Consider the following 27,234-nt stretch of genomic DNA (forward strand, 5'->3'; position numbering starts at 1 on the left):
TTATCCCAAGGATTTCGGACCTCCCTACACAGATGACAAATACATTTTCTGGCTGTGGAACCCGTTCATATTTATGAAACAACTTATTTGGTCCGAGTCCAGTTTGGCACCAGTCAGTATGAAATGAATTCCAGCTTCCTCTTACCTTCGACTGAGGATATTAAACTGGCTCTTTGTCAGACGTCTGTGAACCCAACACAGCAGAACCTCACGCTGACGCTCCAGAGCCCTTCACCCTAAGGTGCACTCACATGCTTCATACTGATATCACCCCAGGGGGTTCTCTGGCCATATGATTCATTATGAAGAGCAGAACACAGGAGGCCACAAGAACATCATGTTCTATTTGGACCAGAATCTTACTGGATTGTTGCTCATGCTATAGAACAACCAAACGATACTTGTAAACAATAACACTACAGCAGTTTATCAGTCACTACTGTATGTGTCCATCACTATACTAATGATGTCTCTCAAAGTCTCTGCTGCTTTGCATCATACTGACTGGACAAACCAATAGATCTAGTGTAGTCAGCTTGGATGGAGCTCATATTTATTAGATGTGTAATAATCCTGACATGAATTGTATGCTTCAATGTCAGGTTTTTGTTTCAGGTCCTGGTAAGAAGCTGCTCGTCAGCCCTGCCTCACTAAAACAAAAATACACCAACATCGTAAAGTATCAACCTTTTGAACCAGAGCAGATGAAATAAAGTCTCAACACAGATGAGCAGAAACTCACAATAAGAAGCTACAGGTGGAGCGTGATTTAATATTGAATTAACCAGTGTGTATACAGAAATGATCTTCTGTATTAACTCTGTTCTCTGTAAAACTGGTCTCTGATCCATTGAAAGATCACACATTCACAAAAAGCCACCAGCTGTTTTCATGCGTTCATACATCTTCACAACCTAAACTACGGGAACTTCAGTCAAACATTCACTCGCATTATTGGCCATTACATGCATTTATTTGAGAGGAACAAATTTCGCCATACACGTCTTTGTGATTACCAGCACATTTCAATTAAGTTAACAAATTATTATTAAAAAATATTCTAAAAATTAAAGCATTACAAACAGTGGGAGCAAACTCTGTTGGGTGCAGAGGAGCAGGAGGTCGAATGCTTCTCTGTTGAAATTAAACAAAAATCAGCCTTGGGGGAGAAAAAAAAAAGATAAATCAAATTAGGGCAAAGCAGCTTTCTTTACAAACATACATCAAACTGACATTTCATGAGAAGTTTTAAAGCCTTGTTCTGGAAAAAGAAGTTTTCAACAGAAATGTCAGCACCTGCAATGTGTTGCAAAGGATGCTGTGCTGACCTTCAGGTCCCTCCACCACGACCGCCTGCGCCCCCTTGTGGCCAAAGCTTCACCCAGCAGAGTGGTGGTAAAGCAACAACAAGGAGTTTGATTATGTCTACAGGGTCCTTGTGTTTGCTTTGACTACTGCACCCCGACCGCTACCAAGAGCCAACCATTCATAGCAATCATATTTACCCCTACTCCCAAAATAGACTGCCTTTCCCACTCAAAAAAGACAAAAAAAACTAAATATTTGCTCTAGTTTGAATCTGAAATATACATCAAAGAGGGTGTTTAATATTTAAAAAAAATCCAAAGGGAAAGAAAGAGAAAAGGGGAAAGGTGTAAAAAGAAAGGGAAATATACCTAAAAGGCCATTATTGCCGTAAAATAAATACAAAAGAACTGATTTTGAAAGAGGCTGGAGAAAAACATACTGAGGTGGGTGTGTAAGCGACTTGAACAATGAACCGGAGACGCACAAAGGTGAAAAGACAGGGAAGAAGACGACAGGGAGCCAGATGCTCCTGAAACAGTTTCACACAAACAATGACAAAAGCAATTTAACAGTGTTTGAAATTGCAGAGACTCGAGGGGGAAACACGACTTTCCTTTTACTGCAAATAATTCAACCAAAAGACGCCTCTCGCAATCCAGCACTTGCATTTCTTCAGCTTTTTCACGTTCAAAAAGCAGTTTTGTGTGAACGTGGCCGGACGCGGCGATTCCTGAGGGGCCAAAGTGAGCAGAGGAGGAGAGCCAGGCCACTTTGGCAGAGGTCCCTTAGAGTCCGTCAAGAAGACCGGACGCTGGGGCTCAGGAGACACAGACGTAAAACACTGACAAAACAAACATGTTGCCATCGTCAGTTTCATTGGATAGAAAAGCGCGAACGGCCACTTCCACCTTGATTACGGGTTTAAAGCCAGCAGGTCTGCTCAGAAGGCTCCGTCACCGGCGCCGTGAACCCCACTTCTCATATGTGTGTGTTATCGGAAAAAAAAAGCAAGAGGAGGCTGTGACAAAGGTCCATGAACTGTCTTTGGTTAGTGTTACATCCCAAACTGGGCCGACAAACTATAGTGATGATGATGAAGATTCTCCTCTTCCTCCCACTGAATGTGCATATGCATTTATTTCTGTGTAGTGTGGACGTAGAAGGTCTCTTGACTTTGTCCTTTATATATTTTCCATAGTTTCTTTGCGTTTTCGCGTACTGAGCTCTGACACCAGGTCCTTTGTCACGGGAGGGTGATGTTGTAGAGTCGAAGAAATGAAAACATCGCAGGGCAACCAGCCGAACAATCAGGGTGCCGTTTACTCCCGTCTGTGAGGTCCCTGAGGAGAAGAACCAGACTCATGTAATCAACGTGTCTCACCTTTGATATGGTAATAACGATAGATTAACTGGTGCACGTGATCAGTATGACTGACTAAGACTTTCTCCACTGCTACAGCATGATGCACGCTGCTTACCTCATATCCTCATGGAGCTTCTCTCCCGGTCTCCAGACTGGCTTCTAGCAGCAGCTCCTCCAGGTCTTGTCCACAGCTGACACTCACTACACAGGTGACACGCATCATCAAGCAACGCTGTTACACCTAGAGTCTTGTATGTAAACTAGAGATCGCAGGGACACTCACCGTGTTCCATGACGCAGCTACCGGGCTTGGGACTTTCAGCTTCGAGGAGGTGGAGGGAGAACTCCGGCTTCAGGCCGTTGGGCAGAGCCGAAGCGACCACTTCTCCGTCCAGAGCCTCGGCGAAACACTCGCCCTCGTCCGAGTTCTCGTCGGCCGATTCCTCCTCTTCGAGCGAGTCCGTGCTCGCCTCGACGGGCTCGGTTGAAGCAGGGTGGAGAGCGACAGAAGGCGCCTGCTGATTGGTCTGAACAGAGAGAACGGCGTCGACTCCCTGCTCATCTGCCTCTGGACCGGCTTGGTCCAGGTCGCTGACCCCCTCGGTTACACTGGGTTCCTCAGCTTGTGGTGCTTCTTGCTTTTCTTCTGACAGCATCTCATTTTTGTCCTCTTCCTCCACCTGCTTTGGTGACTGGGCCTGCTCTGAGGGATATGCTAGCTCATTCTGTAGTTCTGGCTGCTGCTGGCCTTGACTCTGTTTGTCTAACTCTTCCTCTGCACTATCTGAGGACATCAACTGTCTGTCGGCTACAGAACCTTTTTCTGTCTCTTCTTCTACTCTCTGCTCACAGAGGGGGTTATTAGTGCCCTCTGTTGCCTCCTCACAGGGCTGAGGCACCGTGATCTGCACTGGTGAGACAGCTGAAAGCAGGCCTGGAGAGTGTAGACTTGGATGTGTCACATCTGGGTCTAAAGTGCTAGGCGTGGGTTGGGTTATAGATATTGGCTCTAGTGTGTGCATCTGTGTAGTGTCTGGTGTGGATGCAAAGAGTGCTACAGAACTTTGCTCTGTCAGTTTACAGTCTTTTGATGGAGGCGGCGAGTTCTCCTTCAGTGTCAGCAATGTTTGTGTAGGCGTTTGAGATGCGGGCGTCGTCTGCGTCTGCGGTGGGGTTGCATCCGTGGGTTCCTTTGAGGCCTCTTTAGTCTGGCTGGAAGAGGCAGGCAAAGCTATCTGTAGGAGCTGCTGCTGCTGCTGCTGCTGCTGCTGCTCAGGGGGGCTCTCCACTCGTGTTACCATGAAGATCTTATGACCCCGTCCTGGACTTGACACGGAAATACAGCGACCGGGTGATGGAGGGGTGCCTGGCGGGGCTGAAGACTCCATGACAGTGATGCTGGAAACGACATTCTGCCCTCCAGTAGGTGAGGCAGACGGGGACGAGGAGGGATGCGAGGCACCGGAAGGAGGCTGTGTAACCAGGGCCTCGATTTTAGTAGTAGTCTGATTTGAGTGAGTGGAGGAGTCGGATGTTGGAGAAGACTTAGTTACCACTTCCTCCTCCTCCTCATCCTCTGTGTCCGAGTCTGACTCGATGTTCATTTGAGGAATGCTTGTGTCAGAGCTCGGCTCCGACTGGCTGCTCGTCTGAGCCGTACTTTCTGCATTTTTCTCCTGTTGCTCCTCTCCATCACTTCTGTTGTCTGATGCCGGTTCTTCCTCCTCCTCTTCAGCTCCATCTTCGGTGGAGATTTCAGCCATTGAGGCAGACTGCCTCATCTTCTGCTCGTTTTCCTCCTTCTCCTTGGCCAGGATGAAGTTCCTCTTGCAGCCATTCTGGATCTCTGCCAGCAGGGCACGCTGGGTCTCAATGAAGCTCTTCACCTGAGAGACAAAAGGTCTCAATTAACGGAACACACCAAAAGAATGTGTACTGCCAAAAATTCAATACAGACATTATTTTCTGACGTCTGAAGTTGTCCCTGACATTTTCCCTCTAAACCGTAGGACATATTTCTAATTATTTTCTAAAATTTTTTGCGATTTGCTGAAAATAAACTCTCCCTTCTGCTGAACCTTGCTGCCTGAACAACAGGTTCAGTTTGTGGTAACTCTATCCTTGTTGGACAGACTGAGTCAGAACAGACCGTTCAGATTGTACATGCCAACAAGCACTGTGCAGTAAGTCATGGTATAATAAGCAGAAACGCGTGCGTGGCCACGTCTGTTTCTGATATTATCCGTCCCTTTACCGCCTTCTCCCTATTCCTTTCTCCATGCTTTATCCCCATGCTCACAGTTTCTTTCTTTGGCTCCCGATCAAGGTCCAGGCGCAGCAGAGAGGTGTTGACTTTGAGGGCGAGCGACAGGGCCATCAGTCCACCTGTCTTGATTTCGTTCTCCCGAAGGTCAAGGCGTAGCAGCCGGGGGCTTTCAGCGATGAATTCAGCCACGGCCACGGCACCTAAAACATGAAGACCTTTTAGAAATGCAGAAATTTAAAATCAACGCTGAAGCACACGCACAAGTATTATTACTCACCTTCGCAGGACAACTTAGTGGAAGCGAGGCCCAGCCTGAGCACAGAGCGGTTGGCAATCAGCCCGTCTTTCAGTTTGTGAACCCCTTCGTTACCTATAGAGTTATGGCCGAGGTTCAGGGTCTCGAGGCTCTGGGTGCATGGCTGAGAGCAAAAACAACAGAACACAAAGATTAGGGGATGGGAATGTATAAATATCTGACATGTTTATGAAACAGCACACCCTGTATGCAAGGCACCAGTGCAATAGCAATACGCTATATTCATGATATACATACACACACTCCACTTTTGTACTGTACATACTTTCTTGAAGTCCACAATAAGATTTCTAACTTCTCCATTTAATCCTTCTTGTCATCTACAGATACAATGCTGACTGACCACATATGAGTGACAACACAGCAGTTATTTCCAGGACAGTCATGAGATTTTTAGTTCTTTGACATCTAACATCAAGTAAAACACCACAAGATTTCGTGGAAGAACTCAACACTAAGGCTACACTATGCCACACAAAAGGTTTGATTGTGCAACGCTGAAGCCAACAACTTTTATTACATGAGCCTAAATCTATAAACTGGGAATAATAAGACATTACAGCATTACAAGGATGTTCTTCTGTAAAGGTTTCTGTGAAAATGTTTATCTTACACCAACAGGCCTCGGTCTGGAATGACTCAGCAGTGTCTACATGTAAACACTGCAGTACAAGAACAATACACTAACATCCCACTAGGAAAACAGCCTGCAGGAGAAAATGACGCTATGACTCAGTGACATAAATGTGACCAATGATTTTGCTGATGAATTATTTATAACACTCCAAAAACAAACATGAATTGAATTTGAATTGAATTTGGTAACATCTTGTCTCAGCCTCACCCTTGATAAGATGACACAAGGAATCAGGCAAGTGTTTTTTTACAAACATGATCTATCTTTAATTAAATTACAATACAAATAAAGGTTTAATCTTGCTTTTAGACAGTTATTTACTTAGTTGCCTAATGATCCTGCGTTCTGCCCAGATGTTGTCTTAACCAGATAATTGTCACTCCCTCAGTGCCTGGAAATTAACCAGCAGCTACACGCTGCGCATGCATGGCTCCTGGTGGATTAGATGGATAAGCGACTGTCATTATTTCCACGGCAGATATTTTTCCACCCTATACATTATAAACAAAAGAACAATCAAACCCTCCAACAGATACAGACAAGAGTGAAACACAATATCAATGTGCACACTGGCCATGTAGTAGAATGGGGTCCAGCTGTGAAAAATGAACCGATGTGATGGGCACAAAGGTAGAACATCAGTTTTATTCTGATGACTTCTCCAATAGTGTAAACAGGAGGAAATTTAATTCTCTGTGGCCAACTTGTTAGCACAATCCCAGATATCTTCCTAAATCCTTAGATAACCTTATACGTACGTGTGCAGAGTGGTTTCATTGTCTCATAGTGTGTGTGTGCGTACCAGTGCAGCAGCTAAGTAGCCCATGCCATTATGTGTGAGCTGATTGTTCCACAGCACCAAAGTGACGAGGCCTTTCCTCTGTTCTTTTAGTCCTTCGCACACATAGGCCAGTCCTGTGACGACAGCAGAGAAATAAAACAGTTATTTTAGGTCAGTATCTCATGCTACATTTTTAACAAAACTCTTCTTTTTAAACTTCTTTCCATATACAACCAGTTTGTAACAACCCTCCTTGCACTGATAACTGCTGTACTACATATTCTCATATACAGGCAGGAGTTTGCAAATTTTTTGTGTCTGTACATCTGTTGAGCTAATCTGATGTCACATCACATTTGCAACAAGGTAAAATGTAAACAATAATACTGTCTTGTGTTAAAACACAACACACAAGATAAAACAAACATATCTTGAAAATAAATAAGCAAGTTCTGTATGACTGTTGTATTGTGTACCGGAGTCTAGGATGTGGTTGTTACGCAGGTCTAGAATCTGGATATTGTAGTTGAACTTGAGTAAGTTTCCAAGTTGGGCTGAATCCTGCAGGCCATTGAGCTTGTTGTCTGCCAGGTACAACTCCCGCAGGTTCATGTTCATCTTAAGGGCTGTAGCTGCACAGAAAAATAAAACAAACATACATGGGGGACAGAGGAAAAAGAACATCTGTGGAGTACAGGTCTATATTCAGAGATCAGCATGATCCGGCTGGAAAAGGAAAGTCCTTGTATTCCTGTCTTACCTAGTAACATGAGCGGCCTGCCCGACAGGCCAGCATTCTCCAAGTGGAGCACTGCCAGGCTGCCACTGATCCTGAGTGCTCGCGCTACAAAGGGAGCCGAGTGGTCCAGCAGAGGAGTGTTACGAGCATCCAGATACAGAAGAGAACTTGTCTGTTGGGAGGGGACACAAAGAATTTTTGGTATGTACAGAATTTCCACATCTGCACTGACAAAGATTTATTTCTAATCCAATAACCAAAAAAAAGCTTTAAAGGTATAGTGTAAAACACTTAGAAAGGTAGAGATGGAATACAGTATTCTTAAATCGGTTAGGATTATTGTATCTAATAATAACTGCACTTTAGTTTAGACTGAGCGTATTATATCTAAATAGGGAACAATGTCCCATTCACCGACTATGTTATGCTGCTGTTTTGCCCAGAATGAACAAGCCAAACACTATCATGCCTGTCAGAGACATGCCTTTAGTCTGATGTTGAGGGAGTTACACTAACATACACTATTACACTGGCCTCAAGTCATACATATTAACTGGGTTTACTAAATCCAGTTTCTAAACATAGACATTCATCAGCTGAAGGAGCTGTAGAAAAAGCAAAAAAAAAAAAGCAAAAAAAATGAGTTTCTCAATATCATGTGTATTTGTGACATTACAAAATGGTCCCGAGGTCCCTAGACTGTGACTTTTGAAATAGATCACATGGCCTGACGTCTTCTTCTGCATACAGTGGTATGCACTGTATCCCTCACCTTCCTCATCATGTGAGCTGCGGCCTGCCATCCCCGTGTGCCAATGTGCTTGTTGAAGGAGATGTTGAGGTGCGTAGCTGACTCGTAGTACTCTATCATGTCAAAAAGAGCTGATGCTCCCTGAGAAGGTACAGAGAGCGGAAGAAAGGCAGTAGTGAAACAGGAGAGTAAATTAAAACCAGACTTAAAGAAATCAGTCAGTCACAGCTTTAAAAGGATGAAAAAGATGTCACAAGATACAGTCTGGAGCCGTGGATGTCATGGTAGCAGTCCCACAAGATAGGTGAGACGTGGTGAGGTGTTTCCATGAGTGCCTGGGATGGTGGTAAGACTAGTTGTGTACTGTTGTACACATTGACAATGAACATCCTAACAGCTACTGCCTTCTTTACACAAGTTAAACACATAAGCATTTTGTAACAGAACGCCAGCTGCTGGAGGTTCAGCTCTGATGTTTGGATGCTCTGATCAGTAGCAATTCAAAGGAATAAAATCACATCATAGGCCAGTGATGGATTTGTTCATGTGCAGCCAGTTGCAGGATGTGATGCAGATCAAAATAAGAATGTGAGCCTGTGTGTTTATCCTCCACTGAGGGAGATGAAACGTACCAAAATCATCCAGCGTCTCAACCTTTTAGGCTGTGTGTGTGTGTGTGTGTGTGTGTGTGTGTGTGTGTGTGTGTCATTACTCAGTATACACAACTGTTTTTATCTACCGGGTGGTAGAAGATGAGTCACATGCAGTTCTATAGAAGCGACTGGAAGTAAATGGGAATATGGAAGGAAGAAACAACCACTGCGGATATGGGCCAATCACACCACCTCCTGCGCATCTCTCATACCCACTCTCAAATCCTTTTGGACGCTACAGCATCTCACAGTTTCCCCATATTCCCCCTGAGCAGCGCCTCCCCTTTTATCATTTAATTTCATCATGGCCCAGCATGCAACACTTGTCTTAATCTGGTGTACAAAGGTAGTTTGCACCCACATACAAAGAACACACTGTTGTTGGACAATAGATGTAGTCTCTGCACAATGTTCAAATATCCAGAAATGTGATTTCAGTGATTCGAAAGACAGGACCTCAAAAATCAGAGCAGATAAAAGTGTCCATAAACATGACAGTGGCATGCCTTCGCCTGCCAAAATTGAGATGAGTAATAAGAAAAACGGATTGTGTTAAACTTATGTAGAGGCGGTGTTTGTGTCAGTGTTGTACAGTATGTTTGAGCTCTGTGGGACAGGAAGTGCTCCAGGCCTGCGGCTCTGCTCCAGACTGCATCAGTGTCTTTATCTGCGTGAATAACTCAAATGTGCTTAATGGTGTTTACACAAAGGGGACATCTGGAGTAATCAAAAAAAAAAAAAAAACCTCATGACAAACACTCCACATCCTGCCAAAGCAGTAAGAGTGAAGCAGTAGTGACAGAGGTATGAGATATGAGAAAAAGACCACACAATAAGAAAAGATGAAAGTATCTCTGCAAGCTGGAGGGGAAGGAGACACAGAAAGATCTTTTAAAAGCAAGACTTTCTTACATCTTCATCCAGGTTGGTCTGCTCCAGGTCGATCAATTTAAACTGAACCCTCTTCAAAATCTCCTCCAGGGACTCGCACGCTTTGTAGTCTAGTTTCTCACCTAGAGCCAAAAATACATCTGGTCAGTTGATCGTCACTTAGCAGAAACAGGTTGCAGAGTATAGAATTTTCCCACTATGAAGAAAGTGTGGTTGGTTCCCACATGTTCCAGTTTGTAGTGTTGTCAATGGCAGTCAGGCTGTGCTTACCCTTCAGATCGAAACATTCATTTCGCTGTGTCAGGTCTTTCAGTTCCTACAGAAACAACAAGTGTCAATGGGTTTATTTTAAGTATGTTCCCAGGGCAACAGACACAGTACATATTTTGATATGACATCACAAACAAGAGTCAATTCAGTAAATCGGTAGTGAGGATACATGTAAAACACATATCATGCAAAGTATGATAAAGCACTGCTGCAAAAAAAAGCATCTGAGGCACCCGTTTGTACAAGTCCCTTATTAACTGAGCTTTGGTAAGAGTAGCCATGTTGACCTTCACAGCTTTAAGGACATGGTAAAGTTAACAGCTTCTAATCAAGCGGCTCACTGTGGCCGTCTGTTATTTTAGTATTTTCCTGATGATCTTGCACTTCATATCACGTAGCCACTTGAAAATCACATCACATATCATTTGATGGTAGTAAAGTAAATATCAAAAGTAAAAAGTAAAGTACAGTAAACAAAAATCTGTAGGCTGAAATGAAAATTATGAAGAGGGACATAGGAGTGAACGTGAACTTGGAGCCACAGAGATTTAGTTTAAAGCTATACAGATACTTGTTAATGCACAATTAAAGCAGCAGCGTAAGTGAGGAGCTGTTTTTGCTGTGGGTAAAGTGGTCACGTCTTCTATCTTGCTCTATCTTGTTAGACGTCACAGATCATATATTGGTAAACTACTTAACCTCTGGTCTGTGTAAACACCCAGCTATGCGCGCACTGAAACTATGTAGCAGCAAATTTCTCTCTGTCTAGGTGACTGTCCAGCCAATTCAGCATGAACTCCATAACCTCTGCCCTCCTGCCACACTGTCCTGTGCATGATGATATACAGGTTGGTTTAGTTGCACTGAGGATGGATGGCTTTCTGCATGACTTAGCAGGTCCCACACACAAGAATGTTAGGTCTAAAAAGTTGCAGTGTTATAATAGAAACAGCACGAAACCCCTTCACAACAAAATATTGACTGAGCCGCCTTTTCCAAAAGCCTACAACACATTGTGGTCAAATTAAAAAAGTCCACCATCACCTACAATTAACTGGATTACCGGTCAGTGGGAATGATTTCATGAGTGTAAACATCTGACAGAGCTGCCAGAACCCAAAATAGCCCATGACACACAGTGTGCCGCTGCAGTGGAATAGGGGTGTACTCATTAGTAGTACAGTAGGTGGACTAAATGAAACTTCAGATTTCACTTCAGACCTCGCTCAATAAATGCTTTGGTGATTTTAGCCATAATATATGCAGGTTTGAGAAATGTATTTATCTGCAGGTAAACATTTCATTTTGCCAGATACACTCAACAATGAAATAACAAAGATGAAAGAGTGCCTATATAGTTTATGTTGGTTATGTGTAGATGTTGGACAAAGTAAAAAAAAAATCTAACCCTTGATCTTGCTGTGATGAAGATTACACCTCATGCAGCATTATCTTCTAAAGATGTACACAGCTGGTGATGCCAATCAACACAGGATCCACGTAGATGCCATTTAGCATAATCAAATGCACAAACGTCTATACCGTCAAGTATATTTTCATCCTTCTTAGCTGTTCACACTTCATTTCTTTTTTCATAGAAGCATTGATTCTTCGGGTTCTGTGATCAATAAAGTAAAGGTTGCTATCAGCTGTGTGTTCTCCGCATTGGACAGGAGGAGGCTGCATTTCACAGGTACAATTAGTAAGCCTTTGAAAGGCTTATCAGCCAACTAGCATTTTTATTACAGAAACTTTGAAGGTTCCAACCCTGAAATTGTGGAGTGGCCTACAGGGCCACTGATGTGCAGGATGATACTGTGTCCACGTCACCTCCATACATGAAGGAGGTGTCTGGACAACACGTATTGATGTAACCCTGGTGTGCGCTGCACTAAATGCCCTACTGTATATCAACTGCAGAAAATAATCAGGCTTTAGAGAGGTGTGGAGCTGCAGCAGAAGAAATGTGACACAAGGCTACAAAGTGTCCAGGTCTTAGGAGTCCAGTGGGAGTTAGTGTGGGGCAGGCACTCCACATGCAGTTGCTAAATAGTGAACCTTATAAACGCACAGTCACACAAACAGCAGGTCGGACATTTACATAACCTGTAGGGCTGCTGGCAAACAGGTATGTGCACAGGGCAGCTGCACTTAAAGAAAGCATTTGTTCAACGGGAAAGAACTGTAAACAGCAGAGCTCTTCTCACTAACCCGCGCTCGCTGGACAGCCTTTTGGTTTATGCGAGCGGTCACTGCAGGTATGACTAAGCAGAAATTAGAGGGGAGTGTAGTGCACAAAAAAACTACAGTGGAAGGGAAGTGTGGGGAAATACCAGACCCAGAACGCCACATCAGTAAGCTTCAATGGAAATGTACCAAGAGCAAAGGACTCCACGACGCTCACAGCAGCTGCTTAGCAGAACGATGTAAATTCTCTCAAGTTGCTGTGATGTTACAGTACCCTAAACTCAAGCCTTTGTTCTTTCAGTTCATCAACAATGAGGAGATTCTCATGTAATTTCATGAATAACAAGTGTTTCCACCTGGGGCTAACTTTACATCAACATCACCACTCACGCATGAAGACGAACCGCAGGTAAAATAAAAAGCTCTTGTAAAGAGGCCTGGTTCAGGGTTTATGAGCGCTTAGGAGTGCGTGCTTCATCAACTGTGTGACAGAACAAACAGGAGAAGGTGCTAATGTGTCCCTGTGGCAAAGATGAGCGCTGCCATCTCCTCCGTCTGCCATCTCAGTCGGACTAGAGGGGATTGACCTTGGGTGGTAGGACGCGAGCTGAGTGACAGGCACCTTAGCATACGCACAAATCTATCGTAGTTATCAGAACTAACGTTGAAATTTACAGTAATGCCTTTTACACAACTAAATAAGAATTCTTAATTGCAGACAGGCAGGTGCTGCTCGTGTGTGTGATGTCCTCAGGAGGGTACCTGATACAGCTGCCTCCTACAGGCTTCTCCAAATGAGGCTATACTACAGCAAAGTACTGTCTGAAGGCAAGGCACCCTTTATTCTCTCAGGCCATCTTCCCATACTATTATACTTGTATACCATCCACTAGCATATTTCATGTAGACTGACAATATCTTATGTCTACCTATGGTGAATAATTATAAATGTGTCTTATCAAATCTGTCCAGTAATTAACATACAGAACAAAGGCTCAAAGTTTGTAGAAGTACAAAGTAAACTGCACTGAGGCTTTCCCCACTGGAGTTGAAGAACTGCTTATACTGAGGGATTATTGGACACATGACTGTGCTGCATGTCCCACAAGGGAAGCCAGAAAAAGAAGCACGCTCGCGTTGTGGGAGTCACAGCCACCCTTACAAAATGTGCAAATAGCTCATCTGCACTTTAGACCATGGCGCTGTGCTTTCAAACCATCAACAGATGTCTGAAGGTTTGCCATCATCAGAATAAAAGGTTAAAATAAAGGATTTGAATTACACTGAGACGGTTTTAAACAGAGATGTTAACAATTAAGAAAAAGTTTAGGGTGGAGCCACTGGCAGGCTGTTTGTTCCAGCTCTCAAAAACAAACTGCTGTTCCAGCATTGTGCCACTCATCAACTGTGTGCACAGTTGGCAGTTTATTAGTTACTCCGTGCTAAACGTAAGGCAGAGTCCTGGATAAGTCACGCTTGCATTAAGACGAGACGTGACGAGACTCTTTTTAAGAGAAGAATTATTGAAGCACAGCTGCTGATACGTTTTGTAACAACAGTCTATACGTTTAAACACTTGAAAGGTTGTGACAGATTGTATCAGCTTTGACACATTGTGCGGTAAAGATCTGGAATCTGTGCCAATATTTCTTTCGGTAACTGTATGACCAAGCAACACACACAGCTTATGGATTTTTGAGCACAATATCTTGAGCGTTCTTGTGAGGCTTTTGTAATCAAATAACACTTGGCAGCTAAATGAGAGCAGGGTTAGCAATGTAGAAACTGTTCACTGCTGGGAACAGGACACCTAAAACTAGCGATTAAAGAGGCTAAAAAGGGATGGAATAGCTTTCCCCACTGATAAAGAGCTCAGGAAGGATTTGCAATGTTATTTTAGAAAAGGCTATTGATCAGATTTTTAGTAGAAATACTTTTACACCATAAAGTCCTCTAAAACAAACAAACAAACAAACAAACATGAATAAATAAAACAGAATCCTAAAGTGCTGACAATTAAAATTAGCCTGGCTAAGACATGACACTGTCATGTGTCTTTTCCTGAGTTAAACTGGGGTTTACCTGTATCTGTTTGAGCACTTTGGGTATTGGTTTACAGTTGAGCTTCTGACAGGCCTGTCTGTAACAGGAGAGGATCTCGTCCACCGTCGCATTCTGAGCTGCAGAGCAGAGAAAATCAGAGAGGTCAGAAGTCGGGTTATTGCTGAATAGACTTTGACACACAGTGATTAAAAGATGGAAGGTGTGTATGGTAATAATATGACCTTATGCGCTAATTGTGTTTAACCTGAAGCAGTTGAGCATATATAGTTTGCTGGTATATATACGATTCATTATTTGAAGCCCACTTATTATGCGAGTTTGATGCTGAAGCACCTGTGACCTGTCCAACAGTGAGCTTGGCAGCCACTGTTCAAACAGCAAACAAATCAACTGTACTTTGTAGGCTGCATCTACACTGGTGCCACTTTTGCATATGAGCCAACCATATCCTGACACGATTCCTGCAAGTTATGAGATAAGGAAGTCAAGGACTTGGAAACCTTCGGAAAACAGTGTTTGCGTGTCTGCCTTAGGGAGCACTCCCCTGACAGAGAGGATCAGAAATTATAACCCTTTAAGGGCTCCCCTTCTGTACCCAGCAGAAAGAAGGTATTGTTCTTGCTGTGCTTGTGGGTCGGCCAGTGCTGCCATCCCAGACTGTTGCAGAAGCTAAAGCCAGTCAGATGACTGGGCAACATTCAAACCTACTGTTCTGGCTGAGAGACTCTGCTGAGATGAAGTGAAGCAATTAAGTGAGAGAGAACGAGAGAGAGAATAATACCGATAAAAGGTCAGGACGTGGAATTACTGAAAACAGAGTAGTATGCCATCTATTTGCATGTAGTAGTGTGTGTACAGAAGGATTACAAGCACATACTGTAGTACTTTATACAAAGCTATCAAAACAACACAAAAAAAGTCTACCAACATTTAAAGCTTCACTATTTTCTACCAAATATACTGACTGAAAACATCAGAACATTGCGTGACATCATCACACCTCCAGAACTGCGGTTTTATCAGAAGACAAATACTCTTTCTATGTGTATGTGTAGATGCACTACCATTGCACTGTATTAGCTAATGGGGGCTTGGGCAAAAGTGACTGACATTGTGTTCCAGGCTGCAATTTGACTTCTCTAGCCAAGGTGAAAGTTTGTTCACCTCACTTTACTCCTGACTCCTCGTGCTCTTATGTCTATGACTGTACATTTTGATATCAATCATTACTACCATGTGTAAATAATAAAACTTGGGTGCTTTGATAAAAGTACTGAAGTAGAACTGAACGTTATGTACTCAGCAGGGCACTGCTGTCATCTTCAGAGTCAGACTGTGGTTAAAAAACACTACTAGAAAGTGAGGGTTTGTGCAGGGAACCGAGGAAAATCTTGTTTTAAAACTTATCAGTGAGCAAAACCGCATTTCACTCATCGTCAATCCAAACCAAAAACATTCACAAGAATCTGGTCTTTGATTGTGTTGTAGTTTTATATAGTAAACATGTAACTCTGGAACATGTACACACATTCACACAACAATATTAGCAACTAAAAGTAAAACAAGTAGGAAACACTGCCGACACGGCAATGTTTTCACAGTGATATGGTCATCTGGAATAAAGAACTGGGTGGTGAGGAAATGTTAAGCAAATACCACGTGTTTACACACTTCGTAGATGTCTCTCACTGAATGCTGAATATAAGCTTCTTAAGGTATGGTCAGCTGCTCGTTAAATGTAGACATTTTGCGGCTTGACCAGTATGAATCACTAGGGGGATCTGCTCTTAACTAATTTCTACGCTGCAATCATCGTTTTATAATGTGGCCAGCTACCGCGTGCGCCACAACACGGCTGTTAATGACAGAAGCGAGCCTAAGTTTGCGCAAAGACGGTCTTTCATTACTGCACTTGACTCACAATCTTCCACCCAAACCTACATCTTCCTATTTTGAGGGACACAAAAATGTCTCTTTACAGTAAAAGGACTAGTTAATGAATGAATGAAGAGTGAAACATAACTGCTGGCGGTGACACAATTACTGGTCAATTTTTAGATTGTGACATGAGGTCAAAAGACCCAGGATTAACTCCATCCATGTAGTTTTTTTTAGTGATGAAATATTTTAGTTACTACACTGTTGATCTGCATTAAGTGTATTTTATTTATTTATACCTGTGCATTATTTTTAATCAAAATTCCAAAGTGCTCTGTGGACTGAACCTAAATGCCTTTCCTCTCAGTATGCAGGAGTCCTGTCTGTGTAAAGGCGTTCAGTACAGTGTGAGCATTCCAGTGAACACAGTGTCCTTGGAAAAGTGTTATTGTGCAGAGTCACAGAGAAGCAAGAGCGTGTAAACATTTCCTGAGGGAAGGTGGGGTGTGGGGCTTGGGTGGGAGGTGTGGTAGGACCTATGCTTGGCTTATTAATAAGAGACAGACAAGGAAGAAGGATGGGAAAGGAACAAGGAAAACCATGAATGTATTTGTCTCAATCATGTCTTGAAAGCAGTACACTACTACAATGCATAGAGGTCCAGGTTGATACACAAGCCTTTTTAGATTTCAAATGCTTTGCATATGTTACATCTACATCTTACTACATTTGTGACTTCATCTGGCATGCAAACGACAAAATCACCAAATCCACATCTTACTCATACAAAAACATTTGTTGGTATTTTTTAGAAATGGGAAAGAAATTCCTATCCTTCCATTATTCAGAATTTCCCATAAGCTGAACTCACGGGGTGATATTGGTGAACTAGTCTTGCCTTTTTCTCTATTGTTTTGGTTATGGCTGCCGTTTAGACCCACGTGTGTGTTGTTGACACCGTTCATGTCACGTTTGGGAAGACATGGTTCTCCTTTTTAACCAATCACAGGTCAGAGCCATACAAGCACCTACACCCTCCCCCTTTGGGTTCTTGGAACATAACTTGGTAATAGTGTCTCACCAAATTCCTGGCACTGGAAACCCCCACTTATAAAGATCAATGATAGTTTCGACTACAGTTCAATTTGTTCTGACTACACCTAAAGGCGGCACAAACCATCATGTCATGCTGAAAAAAAATAAAACATTATTTCTGAAAAGTTAAGCACTCAGGCAATTTATTTACTTCACCGGCTTCTAGCCAAAACCTCTTCATGTTTCTGAAAAGAAATTCGCTGTGAAGGGCAGGTCAAAGTATTAAAAAAATGCTGTTTACAATTCATCTGCCAAATATGAAGGAAAATATAAAAGGACAGCTAGATTTCTTCTAAGTGCGTGTCTGTTTCAACTCTACCCTGACAAGTTGCGGCTTTGCGGTGTGTGCTGCAGCATACAACCAGCTGGATTGGTATCTTGGGGCGAGGAAAAACTGCAGGCAACAGGGGAGGTGTACCTGCCATAAAGTGAATTACTGAGCAACTGGGTGAGCTCCAACAAGTACAGGCACATATCCTGAGTGAAGAGAGCCTTACTTACAATATGTCACAGTTGCATAGAGTCATGTGTTTTAAGGTTAGGCACTGAAGGTAGACACACGTTCAGTCAGGTAAACCTGCTTCTTCACTTCCACACCTTAACTGTCTCCAAGTTACATAGTTGAGGTCAGTTGTTTTTTTTTATGACATCATGAAGGGATCAAGGGAAATGAAGCAACAACCTGACAAATATAATTAGTAGCCATAGTAATAATTTCACCATCAAACTGCTCTGCATTATAGCCTGTACTTGGTTCAGTTCCTGTGGTCCGACTTGTAAAGACCTGTACTCACAGAACACTATGGCATTTTTTTAGAGTTTGCTTTTCTATCTCGCCTAATTGGACAAGCTCCTTCTGGATAACACAATTCAATGCAACATCCTTTTCCCCCAACACTGCCTAACTGGTTTCAGATTCGGGTTTCAGAAGGCTGGCACTTGTCCCAGCATGCGCCGTCTAATGGGGTGGGCTTTCTTTAGACAGGTCAACAGTGTTTGTCTGTGGCTGTATAGCCCTGCATTGAAAGCTGTTATGTTTCATGCCTTTGAGTGTAACAGGCATTGTACTAACTTCACACTCCGTTATCAACTTTAATGTGTATGTAGATAACAACACAAACAGTCATCCTGTTAAATGGAAAATAATCCGCCAAGTTATTTCAGTGTTCATGGTCAAAAATCCTTCACAATTAGGTTGTGCCGGTTCATCACATCAACTCAAACTCTTAAAGCACTGTGATTCTTTATCATTTAATCCACTTTAGTGTGAGAAATCATCAAATTTGAAAGACCACTATTAGGTCCAGTTCAAAATACAAGATTTCTATTCTTCTTAGCAGCTGCACAGAATGATAATATTGTTGCAAAGCCTCTACCACCACCCACAAAAGGTCAGAACTGATCGACCCATAGAGTACCCACAGTGTGAGCGTGGGCTTCAGTACCACACTCAGTTCATGGTAATCTTACTGGGACAGATGGACTGGTGTATACATGTTTGCCAAACAGCCACTATCATCATCACAGGTTTTTAAATGAAAAGATGGGAATTCTCCTTCTCCATTTATAAGGTTTGCTGGTTTATTAGCATAATATTGGTATAAAGAAGATATCAATAATCAGGCTAAATTAACTAGCATGTGAAGGGTGCAGACAAATATATATATATATATAAAATAAAGTCCAAACCTCTTTGAACATGCTAGGGCCTAGGGCGCTTCAGGGCCTGTTCACAGATGTTTACTGTAACTTACTAACACATAAAATGAAGCGCTAGCAGCTCGCCAACTTAAAACCATATTAAGGTGCTCGCAGACAATCATTCTTAAAATAATTGTTCAAGCATGCATGCCAGTTCTTGTTCCCTATTAGCACACAAACAAACCATCTTTCCAGTAAGATCTGAAATGTTGAAAAGGTGAAGTGAAAACTGACTGTCTGTTTATCATCCTCATCATCTTTGTACCTTAATCGCTCACTCTTATTCAGAGCAGACACCATGCTGCTGCCCCTCACTCCAGCAAAAACACATACAGAGCTTGTGCTTGTCAGAAGCTTAATAAAACTTTGAAGACAGGAAATGTGGTGAAGACTGTACAGCTCCCATCAAGCAGATAAACAGCTGGCTTGTTGCCTGCACACATGTGGAACTGTATAGACAGCTGGGGCTTCAGCTTCAACTTTTATGTAACAGACTATATTGAAAAAGTGCAGTTACAAAGATATTTGGTGGTTAATACAAGAATTGAACCAGGCTTATACTCAGACAATCCGTCATGTTATGTAGAAGCTGGTACTACCCTACAATAACGGACATGTTGACACAGTGAAAGTTTCCATAACGTTTGAAGTCTCTAAATCGCTTTCTGTTCTTTTTCAATATAATTTATCCAGCTCAAACAGCATTGAACAGCTACATGCTTCAATAGGAAATTATTCCCATCTACTTTAGAAACTCAAGCAGATAAGATACAGAGCACTTAGAAACACATGGCGACCAGAAGACCAGGAGCTGAAGCAAACAACAAAGGTTTATTCACAACAGGGCAAAGGTTCTGGAGTAGCCGAGTCAAAGCCCAGACTTCAATTCAATAGAGAACGAGTCTCACACCCGATTGCCACTCAACTTGACACAGAACGAGGGAGAAATTGCAGTGTCCAGATGTGCAAACTTGTTTAAGAACTATCCACACCATCTCCGTATTGTTTCTGCAGTCAAACATTTACATGAATGAGGTATGTCTGGAAGTCTGCCAACTTATTATGGAACTTAATTGATTAATAAGCACTACCTTCACACACAATGCAGAACAGAACAGGATGAGTGTAGTTAGCTGGAGTGACCAAATACAGTAGGCCTCGGTTGAAGTAAAGGGGACAAGGTTCCACACTAACATGTTATCTGATCATGTTTTAAACCTTGATGTAGCCAATTTCCATTAATGATTTTAAAGAACATCACCGCATTTTCAGATTCAACTTGCTTAGTGTGAAATGAAACATCAAAATCACTTCAATTCTCAGGTGCCAGTGGATTCACACAACACCAGAGATGCCTAAAACATGCCAAGGTTTCGGCAAGCTTTTAGACATGGATGCAAGTATGTTGAAAGTGGAACAGAGACGCTGCCAGCTCCTACTTAACAACCAAGCGTCAGTGTTCGAAATATGTCCCCTCTTCCAGTCTCCAGTGCTGCGCTCTGCCATTTCACACTGTCGTGCCAGGATGCTGGAAACAGCGTCATTCACACATGACAGCCGGCTGCCTGGCCCTTCAGAGGTGGGGCAGAAAGGCAGGCTCTACTGCGACAGCTCTACCTCTCCCAGTCACGATGACAACACAGGGACAAGAGAAGAAACGCGAAGGAGCGAATGGTTAGAATATAAACAAGGGGCTGCGTACTGCTTAAAACTGTCCTCCTGCAATGTTTCATCTGCATTAAGGATAGAAAGAGGACAAAGTAAATTAGTTGCTTCTAATGGGGAGGCTCAGAAAATGCACAGCTCGGCACTAGCGCAATTATGCAAAACCTCTTGAATCTATCTTAAGTGGAGATCAATAATTAACAAACATCACTCAGGGACGACAGAGGCAGAAACTAAAGAAGCATGGATCGTACACAATAATTGAAAATGTCACCTCATTGCCTTTACCAAACACAGAATTCAACTATTTGCTTGCTGCTTCATAGTAAATAGAATCAGGGCACCCCTAGACTCATTTCTTTAGCCATGGAAGATGTAACAGTTGCCTGTCGCTTGGCACAATGAGCATGATCATTTTAAACAGAAAAGAGAGCACTCAATTCAAACCATCTCCCACGTGAAACCAAGCCTTGCGTTTCAGAGCAGGACAGAAAGCTGCCAAACCAGATGGAGAGCGTCATTATGCGCAAACAACAGTTGTATGTCTATTTTTATATGGATGGGCATTTCATGGGGTGTGCAGATATTGTTAATATTTGTCACCAGCCTAAGAACGGGCAGGAAAGGAGAAGTTAGGGATTCCAATGAGTAGGACAGCAAGTCCTACCAAGGCCAGGCACCAGAAATCAGTATTAGACTAAACTAGATTTATGGGTAAATCATACTTTTAAAAACAAACGTGTATGAGTATCAGAGAAGAGGAGAAAGGCTTAACAGATTAATATACAAACTAGAGCATTAGGCATTACTATATCAGACAGTTTAGCATTAGTGGGAAATTTCTACTAAAAGCAAAATAAAGAAATAACCCACATTCCTGACACAAAGGCATCAGTTTCTTACCACTGTTACACTTTAATCAACAGAAAGTCTGATGTTGACAAAACTGCAGTTGAAAAGCAGCTGTGATGTCTGAGCAGGAGCCAGTGCCCAGTGTGCTCAAAGAGCAGCAAGTCCGGCCAGTCAAGTTTAACTCGTTTTGAATTCCACCTTTTAATTTCTTACTGAGACAGTTAGTTTTCTAAACCTATTAGCTAGTGATTAAACAAAACAGTTGCAGAATCATTCGTTAAGAGTAAATATATGCATTGCTCAACCAAATATGACCTGATAGCTTTGTTTTAGTATGTTCCTATAATTTTAATTGACTTTAAACACACTGAAAACAATATTTCTAAGATAACTGCACTTCTTCGACAAATGTCACTAACAAGGTTAAACCACTACTTTGTTTTGTGAACGCACATGTTTGTCTGGATCAAGTGTGGCACAGGCACCGCTGTGGTGTCCAGTACTGTTGACTTGTCTGATTAACCACTCCAACTCATGGCTAGTTGTTCTTAACAGGACAAAAAGTAATATTTGAACAGAAATGTAAACATAGTTGTGTCACGCATAAAAATCATGTCTCAAATACACACTTTGGTCAGATTATTGTTCTTGACCTTAACGACCTGCGATATCCAGCACTGGTGTGCCTCGAACACAATCTGATCTAACTTCTAGGTTTTCAAAGTGTCTCCCTACACTTAACGCTTTGGTTCTCAGCGGCTCCACAGCCAACACACACACAACATTTCATGGGTCAGAGAGCCTCCAATACCTTGTGCCAAGTGGGCCTCAGGTCTGATGACACAAGACACAGCCGCCTGTAGGCTAAAGAGGGTGGCTGCTTACAGGATAAACAGTCATTAATGTTTAAGGATTGTATGCTCACCACAAAACAGCTTTAACTTATCCATACAAAGCTGTGATGCAGTAAAGTTGGAATACTTGATTATTTAGCATGACTTCTGTAAAACACTATTATACCCCATTGTGAACAGAAACAAATCTGATTAAATACATAAATTAAAAAAAATGCTCTAATGAAAAAAAAAAGGAATATTGATGGAGTGGGGGGTACACATTATGGAGTATAGATAGAAAGAAACAAGTGTCATTAAAACTAATCACTTGTTGATGCTGGTTCCAAAAACTACTGCTGGTGGTCTGTCTTTTAGTTCATTCTAACCTCACATTTTATGTTAGACAATACCATGAAACTGGATGATGTCAATTCTGGAGACGTGAGCTGCCAACGAAGAAATGGGAATATGACACCTCAGCTGGCTACTCCTGTTCCCCTCACTTTGTTCCTGCCCAACCTGCACGTCTTTATTTTGAATGGCAGCTTTCGGGTTTCCATAAGGTTCCCGTATTTCATCACAGGAAATAAAACAGATACAATGCTTTGATGTCACTGCCTCGGATTCAAAGGCAATATCTCGTACAGTCTTGCATTAAGCTCCAGGCCCTGTGAGTTCAGGGCAAATGTTTTGTTTCAAGCTAATGACATGAGGCAAGGATGTATAGTGCCTGATACTCAATCTGAAAAAGCAGCCTGGATCGTGGCTCTATTGTCAAACAAACTCCATGGCAGGAGAAGCCTTGAGGTAGAGATGCACTAGTATTAAGCTAGAATAGTGGATCAGCTTGGGTGTAATGCACAGAGCTGCCCATCTTTAACCCCCTAATTTAAAATTTGCAACATACCTGGTTTTGTATCCTGGCAGTGGTTCAGAAAAACAAGAAATTCAACCTGGATGTTTCTGACTCCACCTCAATGAATATTACAATAAAATACAGGCTTATTAAATAAATTAAAGCAAACAACTAAAATCACTTCAGTTGGATGTCCTTATGTCACTATTTGGATGTATTTATATTGAACCTATTACATTTATCAACTGATCTAACCCACTGAACTGAAAAGGTTCTGAACTGTTATAAACACCCACATTAAAAACAGAACACTCTGTAACATGTGGCTAATTCGCCATCTCCATTAAGTAGTACACAATGAGCAGGACCTTTGAAAGGTAAACAAAATGTGTGATAAATAAATATGATCCATGTCACTGATCACCAAGACACTTTACAGTGCTGTGTGTTTCATAAAGGCTAAGAAGTTTGGACTAGCTGGGTTTTGGACTTTGCCCCTGTGGAGTGTGACTAAAGATATTTCATATCCAATTTACTACCAGATTTGCCGCTCACGTGTACTGCAATATCACTGTAAAATTATACCTTAACTGTCTGAAAAGACAAGTTAACAATTAGGAGGTAGATGCTATAATAACAATGAATGGCTGAAAATTAAAGCATCTTTCTGGGTGGCTATCTGACCAGTTGTAGGTGTGTTTGCCAAGCTATTTATATATTTCTCTGACTAGCACACAGTATTAATCATGCACATTTACCTTGTTGTTTTGTTAGTGTTCTCTAGTCCCCTCCCCCTCCCGGCATCTCTCATCACTGATCCTTGCCTCAACCTGGCCTACATTTTTTGGTTTTATTCATGAATAACAGGACTCTCACTGGCCTCAAGCAATACAGGTCACAGAGACACTGGCAAGCCAGCAGAATACGTAAAATTAACACAGCATCTTCTCGGAGTACAGCTGCCAAAACAGTACTGTGAACAAATACCGCTATACCCCAGATCTACTGTATTTATTCAATGATGTCCATTGTCCGGGCCAGATGAAGGAGAGTGAGTCACGGTCACATCACACACGACATTGGAGTTTAAAAAAAGACTAAAGCCTGAGACTATACTTGAAACAGGCCGATGACAAATATATATAGGGAAAAATAATAAACAAACACACACACCTGGAAAACAGCCTCGCGTCCATGGCTCTCCAACCCATCACACACACACACACACACACACACACACACACACACACACACACACACACACACACACACACACACACACACACACACACACACACACACACACACACACACACACACACACACACACACACACACACACACACACACACACACACACACACACACACACACACACACCTCAAGCAAACCTAGGCATTTTAACTATTTTGGCTTTAGGTTACAATATTTTTAAACATAATCCTGATTAATGACTGTATTTGTTGTCCTGAATCTAACTGATACTATTTTAAGCATGCTTAATTATAGTGCTCGTAGTACAACATATGCTGTCTCATGTGATCTGGATTAGTATCTGTTATCTTGTTCACACTCTAAGGCTTGTAAATTGTTTCGAGCACACAGGGAAAGGACACGTTCGGCCACTCTGTGCTGCTGTGCTTCACCTTCCTAACCTTGATCATAAATATTTGGCATTTATTGTAAAATATTAACAGCTTTATTTGAAGAGAATGTAAAAGGAGGAACGCCTAACACTTCAAAGATGTAGTCTCTTACGTCAATAGAGTGCAGGCAGTGCCATATCCTGCATGAGCTTCCTTAAGACATGTTTTCATTGAATAAACAGGAACCTCCTGTAGTAACATGGCACACCTCAAGGAGTGGTGGGATCCACTCCCAATACTGCATAAAGCACAGCACCTGCAGTATATTTATAAAAAAGTACTACAATAGGGAACACCCCAGACTATGCAGTTTGTTTTACTACTCAAATTAATAATCAAAATTCTGTTTGAGGAGGAGGCAGCGGCACAGGGGCTGCCCCAGGACTAAGTGTAGTGTGATCTTTTAAGTGATGAGCTTTGAACAGACACAAAGAAAATTCCTCTCTCAGATCAGTAGATCGTCACACCCTGTCTGTTTCAATGTTGATATCCAGACGCTGATCCTTGACTGACTACATAGTCACAGGTTTTAAACTCAATCTTAAATGTGCAAATGGCTTCTCAGAATTTAAGTTTATCCTATCAACAAATCTCACAGGAAGTCATGCTGAATTGACAAGTTTATACCAGATAATCATTCACATACTGTATGCAGATATGCAGAACACATTACCGTGTCTCCAGGGGTCCTTTGGCTCCACCGCCCCAGAGACGATATCGTCATCAGAAGGAAACGTCACTCGTTTGCCACTTGGTTTGTGCTTACTATCCTCCTCCTCCACCAGGGGGTACAGACCCGCCTGGTCTGGGGCAGTAGTCTCTGTGTTGCTTGTCTGACTGGCATCGGAGGGACTTTCTGCTGAGCTGCTAGCTAGAATATCCTGAGGCATGGAGTCCAAGTCTAAAGCATTGTCTGTGGGTGATATGACAGTTGTTATGTCAGCCTCCAACACCCCGCTCTCATCCAGACTCAGGTCTACACCGATGTCCATTTCGGCACCCTCATTTCCTTCACCCACAATGATCTTTGCAGGGTCATCCCCCTTCGCTTCCTTCATTATTTGCACCCCATTACTATCCTTGTGCTGTGTAGGATTGGTGTCTTGTTCACTGCTCTTTCCATTTCCATTGACTTCATCAATCTCCAGTGTATCTTTTGCCGGGTGGTTATCTTCCTCTGCTTGAAGGTTGTCAGTTAGTTGAGGCATCAGGTATGTTTCCGAGGCCTCTGTGGGAACAATGATTTGTTTTTCTGAATTATTGTCAGCTGTCAGTTCTGAAATCCTGCAGGTGACCTCCTCTGTGTTCTTGGTAGTGTTGTGATCATTGTCCACGTTGCTAATTGTCTTCACATTGCACAAATCTAGACGCTGGTCTTCGATATTCATGTTTTCATCCCCAATAAAACTCAGTCTTGAACTGTGCCAGACAGCATAGATATTATGTTAAACAGTAACTGGGAACCAACTCCAGCAGATAAACTTGTCTCTGGCCTCTGGCTCGCAACAATACACAGATGTGCAATTATTCACTTACTTTACTGACCAAACTATACTCAAGTGAAATCAGGAAATTATCTTGTAATTATTATAAGCGACAGTTTTACCAGCACAAACCCACGGTTGACTACCTCCTCAAAATAAGCTAAATAAAGTGCAATTTCACTGTCAATGCATGAAATGTCGGTTCTTTATGTGAAACAAATAGCTCCAGTCATTTGTCTGCCACCTACACAACTTCGCTCAACTGTCACCGAGGCAGGCAATCCTCCGCTTGAGTCTTTTCTGCCAACCGTGCCCTGCTGCTCCGAGTGGGAAGCGGCGGAGAAGTGCCCAGGTCGTCAGCACATTGCCGGCAGCGTTTAAAAGAACCGGGCCAGTGAACCGTAATGAGCGGCCACTCAGAGTGCGTCCATGATGCCAGCGAAGCGAGCTTACTGCCCGACACCGAGCCGATTCATTTGCTGATCCCACGGCGAGCTAACGTTAGCTAGCTTGTTAAAGTTGTTTCCCAACAATGACATCCAGGGCCGCGCTCGCTCGCTCGCTCGCTCCTTTGCGTGAGCTCTGTTGTTTACCCCCGACAAAGTCCATTCTCGTGTGTCAAGAAAAATATTCCCCGGCCGCGGCTGTCGTCTCGCCCTACGTCGTGCTGCAACTCGGCTCACATCACAACCCTCGACCAGCGGCAGCCACAAAAAAAATAGGCGTCACACTCCGAGCAATGACCATGTTTCGGTAGCTAACATTAGCGCTAGGGGACCGCAGACACGCTACACTTGCCTGTACGAACAGTGCAAAATAGTCAGAGATGATACAAAGGAGGTTCCGACGGCTTCGGTGTCGTTGGGCTCTTTCTGTCAATGCAAACTGCCCAGGATCCGTGTTTGTCCAGCGTTACCAGTCGCTAGCTTGTTGAAGTCCAACAACTGTTTGTTGTTCACACGTCTGACGTCATCACGTTGTTACCCACAGGGCGA

General features: G+C 42.7%; 1 protein-coding gene across 3 annotated transcripts; it reads right to left on the minus strand.

Moving 5' to 3' along the window:
* Window positions 1-951: 951 nt before the first annotated feature.
* Window positions 952-27,234, minus strand: ppp1r37 (protein phosphatase 1, regulatory subunit 37). 3 transcript variants are annotated; one of them, XM_041073375.2, is made up of 14 exons: window positions 27,038-27,234; window positions 25,429-25,983; window positions 14,245-14,342; window positions 9,976-10,021; window positions 9,727-9,827; window positions 8,183-8,302; window positions 7,432-7,582; window positions 7,148-7,303; window positions 6,693-6,805; window positions 5,215-5,356; window positions 4,971-5,137; window positions 2,955-4,557; window positions 2,787-2,872; window positions 952-2,648 (listed from the first exon to the last, which is right to left on the minus strand). In XM_041073375.2, exons 2-13 carry the CDS (start codon window positions 25,961-25,963, stop codon window positions 2,796-2,798), a joined length of 3,309 nt encoding a protein of 1,102 aa, XP_040929309.1. In that variant the 5' UTR covers window positions 25,964-25,983; window positions 27,038-27,234; the 3' UTR covers window positions 952-2,648; window positions 2,787-2,795. The 3 variants fall into 3 exon arrangements, with proteins under 3 accessions (XP_040929309.1, XP_040929308.1, XP_029026613.1); XM_041073374.2 differs by having other exon boundaries at window positions 26,488-27,234; XM_029170780.3 differs by having other exon boundaries at window positions 25,429-27,234.

Source organism: Betta splendens, chromosome 13 (genome assembly GCF_900634795.4).
Source record: "Betta splendens chromosome 13, fBetSpl5.4, whole genome shotgun sequence".
NCBI classification, from domain to species: Eukaryota; Metazoa; Chordata; class Actinopteri; order Anabantiformes; family Osphronemidae; genus Betta; species Betta splendens.

Excerpts from the sequence above, each read along its gene's own strand:
- ppp1r37 (XM_029170780.3), bottom strand. The coding sequence starts at position 26,143 with ATGAATATCGAAGACCAGCGTCTAGATTTGTGCAATGTGAAGACAATT. Across the intron at positions 10,022-14,244 it reads AAGTGCTCAAACAGATACAG|GAACTGAAAGACCTGACACA; the intron begins GTAAACCCCAGT and ends TTGTTTCTGTAG. Across the intron at positions 7,304-7,431 it reads CAGGCCGCTCATGTTACTAG|CTACAGCCCTTAAGATGAAC; the intron begins GTAAGACAGGAA and ends TTTTCTGTGCAG.